The sequence below is a fragment of the Elaeis guineensis genome, chromosome 9 (genome assembly GCF_000442705.2).
Source record: "Elaeis guineensis isolate ETL-2024a chromosome 9, EG11, whole genome shotgun sequence".
Taxonomy (NCBI): Eukaryota; Viridiplantae; Streptophyta; class Magnoliopsida; order Arecales; family Arecaceae; genus Elaeis; species Elaeis guineensis.
The window spans coordinates 51,152,141-51,170,411 of NC_026001.2; the positions used below are offsets into that span (position 1 = coordinate 51,152,141).

Consider the following 18,271-nt stretch of genomic DNA (forward strand, 5'->3'; position numbering starts at 1 on the left):
GTACATAGAAAGAAATATGTGCAACAAGCTGATGCTGAAAAGCAACTCTATAGCCTTCAGATAGAAAAAAAGTGGAGATATATTGGGACATATTCAATGGTTCAACCAGCTGAGTACTGATTTAGTCAATTTGGTTGTGACTATGAAGGAGGAGGATAAGTCCCTGATGTTGCTATGCTCACTACCTGGGAGCTTAGATCCACTGGTGACGACTCTATTGTACGGGAAGGAGACACTAATTTATGAAGAGATAGTGTCGGTCCTTCAAATCAATAAGCAGAGGGAGCAGATGATGAGGAGTAGTACAAGGGTTCCCCAGGATGCCATGGTTGCCAGTGAAAGGCTTAGGAGAGGGAAGGATAGACACGAGACGGTGGGGAGGCATAGGTCCCCAAGAAGTATCAGGAAGGTAAGGTGCTTCGTGTGCAGGCAGCTAGGGCACATGAAGAGAGATTATCCACAGAGGAAGAGAGAAAAGGGAGAAAGTTTTAGACTAGAGTCATCCAGTGCAGTGGCTGAGAGCGATGAATCAAATGATCTTCTAATGTTATCGGCTGGACACAGGAAGGAGACAGATCGATCGGTACTAGACTCTGCTAGCTCTTATCATTGTACACCTCACTGAACATTATTCACTTTTTACACACAGATGGGTGAGGGGCAACGAGTGATACTAGGAGATGGGAGCTCTTATGGTGTAATAGGAGTAGGTTCTATTAGGCTGAGGATGTTTGATGGGAGGATGCGGACCATGATAGATGTGCATCATGTCTTAGATCTCAGGAGGAGTGTAGTATTGCTTGGACACTTAAAAAAAAAACTTTATTTTTAGAAGCGATTCAGGGGTGCTGAATGTCTCCAAAGGCGATAGGATTGTGATGAGGAGGAGGTTGAGGAGTTGTCTATACCAGATGAAGGGATCTGCTGTATCCAAAGAGGTCGAGGTGATTGCTTTAGCTATGGAGGATCAGCAGGTGGTTCAGTCGGTGCAAATTGGATAGCTAATGGTGTGTTTATCAAATTTTCCTGTTGCTGGGTCGTCGGATCATAGGGAGGTGGAGCACCGGGGACAAGTGTGTCCACACAAGAAGGAGAAGCACCGGAGAAAGGTTCCTTCACGGGTGATGATGAAAACTATGGCCATGGCACAGGCTCTAGGCAAGGAGGTGCAGAGGGAGGTGGTGTCTCCCAATCGCTTGGGCAATGGTGAGTGGACACCAAGAGAGGATCTCGAGGTATATGCATCGGGGTTAAATGCTATGATGGCGATAGGATGCAGGGAGGACCCAAAGACCTATGAGGAGGCTTCCATCAGCCTAGCCCATAAGTGGGTTGGAGGTAGGGAGTGGAGCTGCAATCACTCATGAATTATTCGATGCTGCGATAGAGTATGCCGCAGGAGCAGCAGCGGTTAGAGCCATTGGGTCAGTGGTTATTAGAGCCACTAGTGCAGCAACGAGCAGAGTCACTGGAGCTATGGTTGTTGGAGTCGTAGGTGGTGTCGCTGGAGGTGCGACATGTGGAGTCACAGAGGCACCAGTGGAAACAGTAGATGGATCAATGGTGGGCACAGCTACTGATGATAAGACCTAAAGGAGAGGTGTCCAAACACAAGATGAGATCTTCAACCATAAGGAAGGTGATGCCAGCCTCCCGGACAGCTCCAGAGCTGAGATATACTACGATGGCGAGGAGGTCTACACAGTTGGCTTCTCTCCAAATTGGCTAGGTCGTTCAAAGGATCAGAGCTCGGTGTAGAGTAGCGCTCACCAAGACTTTGAGGGTACCAAGGTGGACATTGTAGAAATTTTATGGTAACCCCATAGCCTTGGAGATGACCATAGGTGAAGTCAATTCGATAGACTCCAGGTTTGCTATGACGGACGTAGTCATAGGCTAGGATAGAGGTTCGGCCCTCCACAGGATTTGATGGAGGCTCAGATGCGGCATTTGGGAGGCCGGGAGGCCAAGGAAGAGGCCTAGGTGAAGGTATCTTGGAGCAAGGGAGCCAACACCATCAGGAATGATTTACATGGGAACAGCTTCTCTCATGGATTCTAGGATTGGGCTTTGATCCTAGGGGCTTGAGGCTCAAGTTTGTGAGTTCCAAGGATGGCTAATCTATGGTTTGGATCAGATTTGGGTCCTTGGAGATGAGAGCATACAAATCTTAAGCTTGAGAGAGTGCTTTCATGTATGGATTAGCCTAAGAAAATTTTTTGGGTTGGATTTAGACCCATTATTCGAGATATATAAATACTTGTATATGTTACCTGATTTAGTGTGGAATGAATCAATCCTTTTCTCCCAAAACCCTCATCTCTCTCCTTCTCTATGGTTGCATGCCATCTTGGGAGGGGCAGCAAACCCTAGCCGCCACCTCCAAAGAAGAAAAGAAAGGATGTGCTCCCTTCTCCAAGAAAAACCTAACACCTCCCTCTCCTTGCTAGCCATTTGCCAAATCTGTCCATTCTCCCTTGGTGCCAAACCCCTTGGTGCTATTTGCTAGTGATTTTTAGGTCTTCACATCCTAGAGAAAGTGCACAACATACGGATCATCGAATCATGGTGAAGATCTACTTGCGCAAAGATAATGATCTAACTCTAAATTTGATTTTATTTTTCAGCATCTTAATTTCTGTTAGATGTATGTCCTAGAAGCCAATATGACTGATACATTATAATCAATCTAGGACATAATTTTATACTTAATATATTGATATGATCAATAAAAAGATAAATTTTTTTTTCATTCAAGTGTAATGTATCCTTGAATTATCCATGAAATTAGTTTCGATACATACTCTCAAGGTGTTGATAATTAGAGACATGTATTTAATTTCTAAAGACTCCCGGTCATAAAATCATTATGAGGATGGTGACAGATCCAGATAGACTGACTCATAAATTGCTTCTTTCGGAATAGATGGATCTCTAATCTATTGTGTAGAGACATAGGACGACGAGTGCAGGTGGTTGTTAGAGAACAACTAGCATTGAGCGTGACCATACGAGAGATCACTTGGATTTCTATTCAATCATCAGTGATTATCTCGATGCTGTAGTTGTGTGTCTAGTCCTTTGACTTGAGATGGTACTAGTGCTTGCAGTGAGGCTGCTGGAGTTTGATTGACACATAAACATGGGTCTCAATGAGCTCTTGTAGTAGATATTGACGACAGTTGGTCTACTGTAGGAGTAGGATGCGCATCAAGATAGGATCTATCAATCTTGATAGAGAATAGTCCTATGAGATTTGAAAAGCTAAGTCCATGAATCTGTGGTCACAGTAGAATGATTGATGAAAAAAATTTTCATAGACATCACATCTAGACATTAGCTAATCAAATCTATCATATGACTGATGTTGAGGTTTAACGATTTATCCATGACTTGTCATCTAGTCGGGACTCATGATAGAGAGACTGAATCACACGTTAACTACACCTAGAAGTTTATTTCAGTTCTACTGGGTTGCCACTATATACTGCTAGGTATCACTAATAGATTGTGAGAGCTCACTAGGGTTATTTTAGATCAACAATCCTTGATTGAATTAGAATAAAATTATTTCGATCCATTGAAAAAAATTTCAATAATACAACAATAGAGATTATTGTATATCTCACTATCAGATAAAATTGAACCTATGAGGTCACACAACAAAGAGATCATGCCTGAAATTAATAATTGAGCTTATGAAGTATCAATTGGGTTTAGAAAAATCTATTGGGTTTGTGGTAACCTTGCTAGCACATGATTGGACCCAATTTTTCTTTCCATTAGGATTACTTATTTGATAAGTTAATTCTAACTTAATTACCTGCTAATTACCTTCATGAATAAGATTCATGAGACTCCAATTATTGGGTGTCTAAAGTTATGGATCACATAAATTAAAGGTGTAAGTCTCTTATGAATCTCCTTAATAGTTATTATGAGGCGCCACTTTGAATTGTTTAATTTGGACGTGTCTATTGATTAGAGGGCCTTTAATTCTTATATGGGGTGTCTCTTGGGTGCAAAAAGAGGTGTCTAATTATGGATGCAAGGGCTCCAATAGTTGGCACCTAATGGCTTTCTAATGTAAGTTGAATAACTTAAGTTAATAGAAGTCCTAATACAAATAGGACTTGTATTATATGATTGAATATGATTCAATCTTCGTGCCTATAAAAGAGGACCTCCCTTAAGGTCCTAAGATCATCCAAGTCAACCCCTCTCCACCCCAAGAGAACCTCCCATGCCCTCTCTTCCTCCTTCTTTCTCTTCTCCTTAGGCGTCCCCACACCATACCACTTGGGATGCGCATCCCAAGTTATCTCATGCCCAAAAGCCGTTGGGCATCCATTGATTGCTGGTTTCTAGTGCTGGTAGCAACACATAAGCAAGGAAAAAAGATTAGAGAAGAGAAGAAGAAGATCAAAAAAAAAGATCAAATGTTGATCGCAATCCACGCTTTATTCAGATTCAATAGGTTGAATTTTGGAGAATCAAAATTCAGATCTTAGAGAACTGTTCCAGACTGATCCTAAGTGGATACTCGTAGAGGTCGGATACTTGTGCAGCTAACAGAGAGCCTCGTCTCTTCTAGATCCAGATTTGAAGAAAGAGATTGCGAAAAAGATATGTGATTTGATCATAATTTAAATTTCAGTATATATCAATTTCAACATATGAAATAGATACATGTACTTTTATATTTTTATGCATGTAAAATTCAGATTAAAATTATTTTAATCTTATTCTCCACTGCGGTGTTTAAAAAATTAAGTTTAGAAACACATATGTATGCTTCAAACCCCAAATTCTAACAATTTCAGCATATGAACGTTCTTAATATGTATAGATTAGAATATATTTTATGCATGTTAGATTTAAAATTATTTTAAACCTAGATCAAGTTCAAATTCTGCTGCATTTATAATTTTTAAAAGTTAAAAATCTGCATATTCTAATCTCTGCATGCATATCCCAGATGTACAACATCCTGTAGATATAAAAGAATGGAGAAGATTCCTCCCACGATGATGGTCAAAACATGGCCAATGGCCTGCAGAGCTATATCTGATAGACATAAACTCCGACTAGCAGCCTACGAGCTCAACCTTCAAATAAAAAGAGGCATGAAAGAAACCCCAAAATAAGCCAAACTAAAGCAAGCAGAAGAAAGCTCACTCCATTCTTGCAATCTTTTCTCTCCACTATTCCCAAAACTCTAACTTAAGCATCGAAAGGTCCCCTCTTAGAACACCTCCGATGAGTGTGTACGTCTTTTGCAGGTAGGGGTGGCAATCGGATCGAGTAGGATATAAATGGGTCGGGTCAGATATGGACCGAGTCAAAAAATTCTGAATCCAAACCCGAACTATTTATTTAAACAAGTCAGGTTTTAAAATCCAAATCCGACCTACTTAATAAATAAATTACCTGATCCGAAAACAACCTATTCCCATTAAAAAAAACCCAACCTGTTTAATGACCTATTTTTAAAATAAAAAATAAAAAAAACATGCTCTCCTCTCCATTTATGATCTCTGTGGCTCTACCCTCACCGCATCTCCACCCTCACCGCACTCTCGACTGCCTCCAGTTCCACCCGACCGGCCGCCCTTGTCGAGCTTGAGATTCATAGAGTAGTCAAAGTCTCAAAGAGGGAGATCCCGAAGGCGTTGAGCTCCAGGATGCCGTTGTGGCTGAAATCGAACTCATCGAAGGGGAAGATGGTCTGCCCGTCGGATCGAACCACCATCATTCTATCTCCATTGCTGCGACTGAAAGGAGCCAAAAGTGCCACGTGAGGAAGAACAAGCAGAAGGGGGCCATCGTTGCCGCCAAAGGCTCCAAGGTTCTTAGATCGAGCGATCCAGATCTTCGTCACCCGGATCTCCATCACCGATTGGCAAAAGGAGGCCAAAAGCACCATTACAAGGAGGAACAGGCAGAGAAGGGCCTTCATTGCCGCCAAAAGCTCCAAGGTTCTGGACCTCCATCACTCGGATCTCTGCCACCAACAACCGAAAGGAGACTAGAAGCACCACTACGAAAAGGAACAGATAGAGGACCATCACTGCTGCAGAAGGCTCTGAGGTTCCACCAGATCTTGATCGCTCGATCTGACGATGACTGGTGCGAGCAATTGATGGGAGCGAGTGGTCGATGGGAGCGAGCGATGGAGTGAGTGATTGCGGGGCCGATGGCATGGAAGAACTTGCGAACCTCGATGCACCGACATGAAAGAGGGAGGCGATGGAGGGTGACTAGGTGAGGCGGTGAGAATTTTTCAATCTAGGCTCTAAGGCTTTTTGGGAAGGAGGAAAAACATGAAACGCAGGAGCGGGGCAATGAGGCATTGAAATTTTGTGTGCTAAAATTTTGTGGATCCGATTGGCAGCTGTAGGAACTTTCAAATGGACCGCTCAAATTTTGCCATGGATCAATAATCCAAATATTTTAAATAAAAATCATAAACGGATTAAACAGAATAAACAGAATAGACAAGTTGAAAAATTTAAACCCAAACTTGACCTATTTAATAAATAAATTAAACAGATCGATCCGTTTATGACCTGAACTTATTTATACCAAATACAAATCTATTTAAGATGGATCGAATGCAGATCAGATTGACGAGTCAGATTGGTGGGCCGAATCATATTTAGCCACCCCTATTTGCATATACCCTCCAATGTCGTGGATCCTATTCGGTGCCCGACTCCAGCAACATCAGCACCCAATCAAAGTCTCGTTGCGACACTTATCTATAACCCTAAGAAATTACTTCATATTAGTCAAATAAAAACAAAGGGGAAGAAGACATAACCTAGTTGATTCCTAAAATTGTACATTTCTTGTGATATACAACATAAGCCTGAGGCAACATTCTCTAACACATGTTTAGAGCTGAAATACTAAACAAAATCCTCAACCTCATAATTCACACTAAATGAACCAACCGAGAGAAATTGATGCCATGGCTTGCAACCCTGCAACACTAAAAGTTGGTTTGCTTCTGCTGAAAACATTCTGCACGTCTATTGCCCTTCAAAGTCCACTGTTGTTGGCTAGCAAAATTATATTCCTCTTACCTGGTCTCGTATCAATTTTTATAGGTACTTCCTGTTGACGCTTTAGGAATGCAGGCAAATTTTGATGTCTTGGGAATGTTTGGTGACTCGGCAGAGGTACTGCTTTGGCAAAGATAAGCAAACCAAATGTCAAAAGTTCTAAAAAGAACCCGGAGTTTCATTCCAAGCAAACCCTTGTTGCTGCTGCATAACAAAAAGTGCGCATCAGAAGAACATAAGAACATACTCTTCACTAGTAAAGCAGATTCTAGATGCTATACAACAGTCTGGAGAAAGATGGAGTAACATTGCAATTAGTAGAACAGCAAGGTAATCCTCTGTCTATGCAACAACTAATACAAATCAAGAGCTGCCTCATGGACTTCCAATTTTAATCAAATAATACCTTCCAATCAAACTTCCAATGGCAATTTGACTGATGGTGTTATGGTAGGAGCACAAAATCATATCGATAACTACCAAGCCTTCTCCAAATTCTATGGACTTTGAAAGCATCAAGAAGAAACTTTCATCTTAACAGTTTGAATAAAACAAAATTGACATGTTTAGCCAGACCAATCACAAGGACTATAATAAATGCTATTAGGGTATGAAATCACCAAGTCTAATATCAAAGTGCGTTCTATTCTCTACTGGTAATATTACTTGCATAACAATAAATTCCATATTTTGATTTATGTACGTGCATTTGCAGAAACCAGTTCTATAAGAACATTTTATTAGCATTTAGCAAATCCTCCTAGCCCATATTCGTTATGACTAATCAGGACGTTACAGGCCTCTTTGGTGCTGTTCTGGTTTTGTGTTTATGCTTCCCTACAAATTAGTGAAAATTTGCCAGGAGATTGATGTTGGAGAAGGTGGAACTTCTCCCACTTTTTGCTTTTATTTTTACTTTGCTGAAAGCAATAAACTTGGCTGCCAAATGCTTGAAAGATTTTACAAGTGACTGTAAAAAGAAAAGTTTCAGCTACACTTTTGTTCAGTCTAGTTTAATTCTCTTCTTGGATTTTTGAAAACAAAAACAGAAAATCAAAGCAATACCAAACAAGCCCTAAATAACCCCAGAAAAATCTAAAGAAAACTATTTATATAGTGTTAGGCAATGTTATATGCACAATTGCATCCCTCATGGAAAGCCATCTTGACATGGATCCATGAGATGGATATGCATCCAACATTTCAAATATGTATCACACTATGGATTGTAATGCAGCTCTCATGAATCTCAAGATGATTATTAGATTAGAAGTGGCTTCAACTGTTCTTGGAGTTTGTTCAAGGATGAAGGGTTTAAGAAGCTTTTCAAATGTCCTTTTTTTTGCCAGTTTGGTTTATGTTAGGATTTTCAATTAGGAATATGCATATTGACAATAATAATAATGAAGTTTGGAAATGATCAAGGTTACAATTTATGATTTATACCATTGAATATTAATCACTCAAAGCCTATGAATCATCACCAAACTTTACCAGCATTACAACATTTTAACATACTTGTGAGCACTTTTTGCGTATGAAATAAAAAATGGCATTATTGCTTATATAAGTTATGCAATACACATACAGAACATAACAAGCGGAGACCCAACTAAGTTTTAGCCAGTTTAGGCAAGGGGGGCCTGGCCCATTATTTTTCCCCCCTTTTTTGGCCCATTATTTTTCCCCCCTTTTTTGGTCTCCAAATACATCGTTGATATTAAATAAATTATAGATTGACTAACATGCTAGTTATGGATATCATAAAATTGTGTTTTGAATGGAAATTAAATTTCTAATTGAAAGTATTACTTTTATTATCAAATATTATGCATACTTGTTTAGAAATCTTTTATTGAATGTGTATATTTGTTTAGAACTTGACATATATATGATGTATGAATACATTTAATACATTGTGGATCTTTGACTCAGCTTGATGATGCTTTAGAGCCCGCCAAAAGGGTTTACATATTGGTAGTTTGACTATTACGAAACTATATGTGGTATTTTTGCCATGCCACATGGTGCAAATGTGTTATTTTGGCCTACTCCACATGGTATGTGTGGTATTCTGGCCCACTTCACATAATATAATTATGGTATTCTAGCCTATTTTGCCCGATATAAGTATGGTTCTCTAGCCCTACTGCAAGAAATAAATGGGGTCAGTCTCATAGACTATTAACTTGAATTACAGTATTTTTAATTATTCTTATAATGATAAATATAAATACGAATACTTGAGCAAACATGAGTATTCTGGATTACAAAATTTCTCTTATTAAAATAAATGATTTTATTTGTATATTTAATATTAGCAAAATATTTTATCAATTATTATTTGATAATCTAGTTAAGGTATTCATTATTTACTAGGCTATTGAGCTTATTTCTTCTTCTTTTTAGATTCAAAGAACTAATTGTTAACAGAGTTAATCAAGGGAGTGAGACTACATGCAAGAGTAGTATTCTTTATACAATCTTGAATAGTCGAACTAGTATTTATTTTCTTAGCATAATTATTGAAAGCATTTTACAATTTTTCTTTCTTTGTATTTAATATTTGGAGAATAGTTAAGTTAAATTCTTGTGAACAAAATTCTTGAGGTTTCTTGTTAGCTTTTGGATTTATTAATTATTAAAGGATTTTTTGCATACATACCCTCCTAAACATTAGAATTTGCATGAATACCCTTCCAAAATTGATATTTGCATATATACCATCATAAAATACTTATTTTGCATATATGCCCTTCTATTTTCTCTTTTTTCTTGTGCATATGTTCCCATCTAATGCTATTAAAAAATTAGCAATTTAAAATTGAAATGGTTGAAATACTCTTAATAGGTGCATATTTAAAAAAAAACATTTGTAAGGGTATATATGCAATAGCAAGTTTGCAGATATTCATGTAATTTCATATATATGTAATACCCCACATAGATCTTAAAGCAAAACAAAAAAAAAATGAAGAGGAAAAAATAGGGAGAAGACTCTCGTTAGGAGTATTCTTCCCTTCTTCCATTAAAACTCCTAATTGGAGTTGGAATCGGAGGTCTGGAGGGAGTTCATCTATTTAAAGGGATGAAGTCCCTTGTGAAATCCCACCGCTAGCTACCATTTTCTGCCGAAAGAAAACCCATCTTCCCCTCTTAGATTCATCGAAAATCAGGGCCAAATATCGTTGGAAAACTGAGATAAGGCCCTTTTGACCTTTTGGATATCTTCTCCCCATCTTTCCTAGCCCACAAAGCATGGATTCCAACCAGGGAATTGCCGGATTTTTGTTAAAAAAAAAAGGACTTGGTTAAATCCCTTGTTTTCTTTGATTTCCTGCATTCTTGATTTTTTCCAACGACAATCATCATCGTCGACTACCGATTGGTGATCCCCATCTGTGCTGCCGCGGCCTGCATCCACGACCACTGTCTTCATTGGGGAGAAGCTCCCTTGTTCGAAGAAGAAGGGCGACCTGTAGGTCCCCTGTTTTGTGTAGAACCCAGGGGAAGAAAGAAAGGAAAAAAAAGAGAAAAAAGAAGAAAAAGAGAGAAAAAGGAAAAAGAGAAAAGAAAAAAAAAAGAAGAGAGAGTCTCTCTTCCCTCTCTCCCTTCTCTCTCTTCATGTGCTTCCATTACTTTGTCTCTCTAGTTTCTCTCTAGAAAAATCTCACTTTCTCTCTTTAAAAATTTTTCTCTAAAGGTGCCTCTCTTTTAGGATTTTTTGGACCTTAGAAAGACCCTCTACTCTTGATAGATCCTAATCTTAATCATTGACTGTCAGACAGTTTGTCGATCTCCATCTGGATTGGACCAAGCATCATGAGATTTTATGGACAATTGCATCGTAGCAACCTACCTTGATCTTTGCTTTACAGTGGATCAATTTTATACCCTAGATTAGACCGACCGGATGTCAAGTGCTACCGCATAGCTAGCCAGCCCTATGAGGATTTAAAATTTTTATTTTGAAAATAATTATGACTAAAGTTTAATAAAAGTATAATTTTGGATATTAGGTTTTGAAAAAAAATTGAAGTTATGTGGATTCATTGTAGCATATGTGAGATAAGTAATGATTTAACTTCTCTAGATCTTTCATTTATTTAATATTATTTTAAATATGAAATAAGATTATTAATTGATTTATGAATCTCATGAAGATATGTTTTGAATGAAAATTGATATAGAATTGTCACTGTTTACTGATTTGAAATCGTATATGCACAATTTGATTTGATTATGAAATACGTGTTAATTTGTGAAATGAATTTTTGTATGAATCAATTTTGGACTCTCAGTCCGACTATATTTTGAACCCTACCAATTGAGGGTTATGCATTGATACTTTGAGCTCATAATTCTATTTTGGCCCAGCCATAGAGTATTAAGTGTGGTATTCCGGCCTCACCATAGGATATAAGTGTAGTATTCTGACCTGGCCATAGAGTATAAGTGTGGTATTTTGGCTCGACCACAGAATATAAGTGTGGTATTCCGATCCCACCATTGGATATAAATGTAGTATTCCGACCTAGCCATAGAGTATAAGTGTGGTATTTTGGCCCGACCACAGGGTATAAGTGCAGTCATAAGAAAGGCTGATGAGTTAAGTGGCATTTGTTTTGATCAGATTTTTGAATACGATTGATTTCGAAATCAAATATATAATTATATATATGAATATTTAAGAGATACTTGCATTATTAAACTCGTATTTTGAAAATGAATTTGATTATGTTTATGTATTGATTAATGATAAACCGTATTTTGATAATTGCGACTCATATTATCAAATGAATTATCAAGATAATCATTGCTTACTAGGCTATTTAGCTCATCACTCTATATTTTATTTTTTTATAGATTCAGAGATTTAGCTTGATTCGAGAATCGATATGAGAGAGCGAATTAGAGACAGACTTTCATATTTTGTTTCAGATTAAGATTTATTGAAAGACTATGAAATATTATTTGTAAGATATTTGTTTAGATATCTTTATTTAGATTAGGATTTATTGAAAATTGATGGAAAAACTATGAAATTTTTTTTTTGTAAGATATTTGATTTAGTTATTTGAATTAAAGTTGAACATTAATTATTTAAATTTTACTCCACCATTGCTTTATGATATCGTAATAAGATGCCTTGCATGCTTTTGAGAGAATTCTTTATGAATATGTGGTCATTGCTCTGACCCCCGGCTCGTGATCTCAGGTCAAGAGTGTGACAGTATACATGCAAAAAAATCCTTAAATTTTTTATGTAAATACCCTCCTAAATATTGGATTTGTATGAATATCTTTTCAAAATTGATATTTGCATATATATCTTCATAAAATATTATTTTTGCATGAATACCTTTAACTTAGTTGTTCAGCCGATATCATTAGCCAAAAAATATTTATTTAAACTAAAATTATGAATTTTTTTTATTTCAAAAGCAGATAATAGGTTAATGGATCATGCTAGAAACTTATTGGACCATTTGAATTTCTCCTCTTCCCAATAACAAAATTTTTTTGTTATCTAATCATTGAATTGATCTCTTTTCGAGCAATATTTTCATACAGAATATTGATGAGCAAGCACTAAACTAGTGTGAGTGTTAAAACAAATTAAAATAGATAAAAATAGAATTAATTTTTTTTGCATGTGTATCCTCCAAAATATGTTAAATTACATGAATACCCCGGTAAAGTTACTATTTGCATGTACATCTTTGTAAATATTTTTTTTGCATGCCTATCCATTAAGGATATTTTAGTCATTTTAATTCTAAACTGTTAATTTCTTAATAGCATTAGATGGCATGGAAAAAAATAAGGGTATACATGCAAAAGAAGTATTTTATGAGGGTGTACATGCAAATATTAATTTTAAAAGGGTATTCACATAAATTCTAACATTTGGGAGGATATGTACACAAAAACACCCTTATTAAATTTAAAATTTTAATTATTCTAATTTTGTTCCACTGCCTTATTATGATAAGTTGGACGTCTTGCATACTTGTGGACTATTGACCTATTAGTATCTAGTGTTTCTGTATTCAGTTTGAGAGTATAACTAAAATACTATCAAAGCTTAAAAATAATCTATAGAGGTAAACATAGGATGAGCATAGATGGATTAGATGTTGAGCAAAATACCTCGAGATTCGATCCATAATAAATCTAAAGCGAGGTTCAGGACGATAAATAAAATTCAACGAGCCCAAGAACAATCTAAACAAAGTCTAGACGGAAGATATATGCGCAAGAGAAGGTCGGGAGTAGATGGTATGATCCACAAGCCATCGGAGGGGCCCACGGGCCGATGCAAGCCGACGACAATGGGGGCCAAGCTCAGCAGCATGCTGGACCACCCCAAGCACGCACGCGGCCCGCTATCCAATCGCGGTCCACCATGGACCACGATCTAGCATGGTCTACCAGCGATGGCGTGGACTGATCACAATGGACGACTGAGATCAGATCTGATGAGAGATCTGACGGCTAGGGAGTTTGCGTCATCCAGCGGCTGAGAAGCAATCGCTGCTTTGATCCAACAGCAGCACCAATTGTGCGATCCAATGGTCGGCGTCGCTTGTGGTGAAGATCTGATGGCAGCAACAGAGACACAATCCGATGACTCTAGAGCAAGCCGGTCAGGATCGAATGGCCATAGTGAAATCCTGATTTGATCAGGAGATAAGGGGCTGATTCTGCACAATAGAATAGCCACAATTTGAGCCGATCATGATCGAACGGTTTGGATGGCATCTGGAGTTTGATTTGGACTCGATCTCCTACTGAAACACTGTTTTAAGATTTTTGAAAGCTATATAACTCCGATTGACGAGCCGCTTGTTGCGTCGGATAGTTGACGTTCTAATCATGCAGAGAAACTTTTTGAAAGATTTCAGAGAGTTTTTATAAGAATTTTGAGAGATTTTACTGAGAGACTCTTGTACAAGGGTTGAATGATAAATTTTTCTTATATTCTTTAATTTTGTTTTTCTCATAGTGAAGCTTGCACGTCCCGTGAAAATAGGCTTGAGGCTGATCCACATATTTTATTGTGTTTGTTTGTTATTCTTTCTTCTTTTTCTCATGTAGTATCAACATCCGCTTCCTGGATGTTGTGATCTTGGGTAGGTGATCCGTATTCCACAATTGAGGGATCTACCCCAACAAGTGGTATCAGAGTCTGATTACATGGACAAGTGATATTAGACAGTCCAGGTAGAGGTGGTGTTGATCAAGATAGAAGATAGAGAAGACAAGAACAATCAAGATGGAGATCAACCGGTTCGACAAAAAGAGTAATTTCTTCTTGTGGCAAGCAAGGGTGAAGGACATGCTCATCCAACACGGATTGATCAATGCTCTCTTGAACGAGAAGAAACTGGCCACCATAGAGGAGACGACCTGGGAGCGACTACAAATGTAAATGGTGAGTACCATTTGTATATACCTGACGGATAAGATGGTGATTCATATACTTGACAAGACTTTCTCAACAGTGCTATGGTCGAAGCTCGAAGAGTTATACATGACGAAGTTCCTCACCAATACTCTCTTTCTCTGGAGGCAGTTCTACCAACTGTGGATGGATGAGAGACAGCGTGCAGGAGCATCTTAGCGCTTCCAAAAGATTCTCACCGATCTTCTCAATTAGGTGAGAAGATTGAGAAGACCAAGGCGTTGGTTTTGCTAACATCGCTTCTCCCTTCGTATAAGTTCTTGATGACTGCTCTTCTAGTGGAGAAGAATATCATCAAGATAGACGAGGTCACCATGGTGATTCATTAGAATAAGATTCTCAGGAGAAAAATTCCAGCTTCGAACTCAAATGATGGCAGCTCAACTTTGATGGTTTCTAGAGGAGCAAGTTGCAACAGACAGAGCGGCAGAGGATCGCAAGGAGGATCCAAGTCCAAGACGAGGGACCCCATCAAGATCAGGTGCTATCGATGTGATGAGTTGGAGTATCGCGTCAGAAATTGCCAACAACTCAGAGATCGGATGAGGGCTACTGCAGCAATGGCCAGTAGCGAGTCAGAGGATGATATCCTGTTAATATCTGACGAGATATCTACTTCTTTCCAGCAGTGGATTTTAGATTCTGCATATACGCATCATGTATGTTGCAGAGAGGAGCTATTTGACTTCCTGAAGAACAGTGAGGGCACTACTTATCTGTCAGATGGATCGAGCTGTGCGATCAAGGGCACCAGATGAAGGATATCGCACATCTGAAATATACAAGCAAAGATCAAAACATGCAGATTTTTAACTTTTAAAAATCATGAACGCAACAAAAATTGAAACTGATCTAGATTTAAATAATTTTAAATCTAATATGCATAAAATATAAATCTAATCTACACATGCTAGAAACGTTCACATATTGAAATTAAAATGCTAAAAAATAAAATCAGATTTAAATTTAGACATTTACCTTTGCGTGGGTAGATCTTCATCGCGATGCGATGGTTCGTGATAATCTGGTGAGATTCCTGTAGAGCCACATACGCATCCGACCTCTACGGATATCCATCGAGGCTGATTTGATCAAGAGGACTCGATCTCATCAGGGTACTAGCTTCCTTGCAGAGATTGCTTCCTAGATTGTCGAATCGGCTTGATCTTTTGATTCTCTTCTGAAGAGAATTAATCATATCTATAGAAGGATGTTGAAATCAGATCACATCTGATTTTTTTTCCACTTTTCTCTTCTCAAGAGAAAATCAAGATCTACAGAGGAAGATAAGAGATCAAATCTCTTTTTTCTTCCTTCTTGTCCAACTTTTGGACTAGATCTAAGAAAGGTAGAAGAGAACCGTCCATCTCATGAACCAAAAAAGAGAAAAAAAAATCAAAGCTAATCTGATTTTATTCATGTCCAACTCTTGGACATCTTTGAGAGAGAGGAAGAAGAAGACATCCAACTCTTGGATAAGGGAGAGAAAAGGAGTTACTTTCAACAACCAACAACTTGGTTGTAAGAAAGAAGGGATAGGAGAGATGGCATCCAAACTTCTTTACATTGAAAAACTCACAACACCCACCTTGGGTGCGCCTTGCTTCTTCATGCCAATCTCCACTCTTTTGGGCATCCAAAACTTGATCTAATCGGGTTGTTAGGCATCCCTCAATGTTATTCCATCTATTTAAACCTTCAAACCTAAGGTTTGTTAGTTAGATAAGGATAAGGACTCCCATGTTGTGCTGCCAACCTCTTTCCCTAAATTCCTCCATGCCAACAAATATGTCATAGTGATTTCTTTGGGCATGAACATCATATGGGGCGTGGGACTAGAAAAGAGTCCTATGGGTGAAATACCTATTTGGTTTGGTTTGAATCTAATACAATTTGGGTTTCCAATAAGTCAAGACCCAATTGAATCCAAAACCATTTTGGATATATGAAATCCAATCTGATTCAAACTCCAACCAAATCCAATCAAATTAAATCTGAATTTAATTTGACTAAGACTCAACCCAATTATTTGATCAAATCAAATAATAAGCAACATTTGCAATTTACTCCTCCTGTAACTTGCTAACTCTTAGCAAGCCCTCAATGTAACTTTTACATTTTAGTCCAATCATCAATCAAATTGATAATTGAGACCATTTGCGATTTGATAGAATCCCAGTCCAATGGGACTCTAGAGTCCCAATTCAGTAGGACTCTTTTTGATCAATCAAGACCTCTTTTATGTATGACCCCATAGATTCTATTCTATCTGATAGTGAGACATATTTTGATCTCCATCAAAATATCATTAAAACTCCTTTCAATGGATTGAAACGATTCCAACTCATCAATCGAGAATCATTGACCATCAAAATAATTCTTGTTGGTTTCATAATCTACCAGTGATGTCTAGCAGCATGTAGTAACAATTTAGCAGAACAGAAGGATGAACCTCTAGGTGTAATTACCGTGTAATTCAGTCTTCAATCGTGAGTCCCGATAAGATGAAGATCATAGAAAACTCATCAAACCCCATCATCTATTATATGTAAGATTTATTCAACTTGAGTTCATTTATGAAACCTGATGGAAACTTTCTTCTATCATTCACACTGCCCTGATCAAGATCTTTCGAACTCAATCTCATAAATCACATAGGACTACTCCTTTACTACTAAGGTCGATAGATCCCATCTAAGTGCATACCCTATTCTTACAATGAACCTACTGTAGCCAACGTATACCTCAAAGCTCCGTATGGCTAGAAGACGAGTTATGGTGCGTCAAACTACAGCAACCTCATTGTGAACAATCGATGCACCGCAGATCTAAGAACTAGTCACACCACTACAGCATCGAAAAAGTCACTGACGAGTGAATAGATATCCAAGTGACTTCTCATATTGATCACACTCGATACCATTGTTCTCTAACAACTACCTGCACTCTCACTCCAATATCCCCATACTATAGACTTGAGACTCGTCTACCCTAAGAGAAGCGATCCGCGCATCAATCTTACTGGATCAATCACCGTCTCCGTGATGATCCTTCAATTGGAAGCAATTTAGGAATTAACTATCAATGACATATATCTAAAATTTTCAACTCTTAAAAATATATACCATCTATTAATTTCTTGGACGACTTATGGACACATTCACTACATGAATAGAATTAACTGTCCTAATTAATTGGATAAAGTATAAAATTATATTCTAAAAAGAATTAATGTGTCAGTCCGATTGGCTTCTAGGGCACACATTTAACATCGAGACGGTCAGCTGGAGAACACATGATGGTGCAGTGAGAAGATTGAGCGAGATCCAATACATACCAATTTCAGATGGAATCTTATCTCACTAAACAGACCAGATTCAAACAGCTACAGATGGGATGGCTGGTGATGAAATCCTGAAGGTCATGCGTGGCGATAGGGTAATATTGGAGAAGATCAAAAGAGGACGTTACTGCCTAATAAGGAGCCCAGTGCGAGTTGGAGCTTCAAGAGCCAAGGGAAGCCCAGTGCAAGGTGGAGCTCCAGATAGAGGTGGATCGGGCATGAGATGGAAGACTCGGGAGGATGAGAGATGATGTCACAAAATGAAGTTTCTATTGCTGCAGGAGACTTCCTCGAGTAGGTCTTTGATCAGAGTGGATAGTCCATGACTGAGGTAGGATCGAGTAGCCTAGCTCGACTCTCACGTTTGCCCATCCATGAGAAAGCAGGCGTGCC

The 18,271-nt window shown here is 38.2% G+C and overlaps 1 protein-coding gene across 13 annotated transcripts in view; it reads right to left on the reverse strand.

The window, feature by feature from the left end:
* Positions 1 to 6,807: 6,807 nt before the first annotated feature.
* The window catches only part of LOC105034044 (uncharacterized), a 153,250-nt gene continuing 141,786 nt past the window's right edge, over positions 6,808 to 18,271 (reverse strand). For 8 of the 13 annotated variants that reach the window (XR_012134273.1, XR_012134272.1, XR_012134275.1 and 5 more), the window contains one exon: positions 6,808 to 7,271. Coding sequence is in view for 2 of the 13 variants with exons in the window: in XM_019846858.3 (XP_019702417.1) it covers positions 7,227 to 7,271 (45 nt within the window). In the remaining 11 variants the exon portion in view is untranslated. Of the gene's footprint in view, positions 7,272 to 13,123; positions 15,308 to 18,271 lie in introns of those variants that run through there. The other 5 variants (XM_029261493.2, XM_019846854.3, XM_073243193.1 and 2 more) reach the window with 2 other exon arrangements.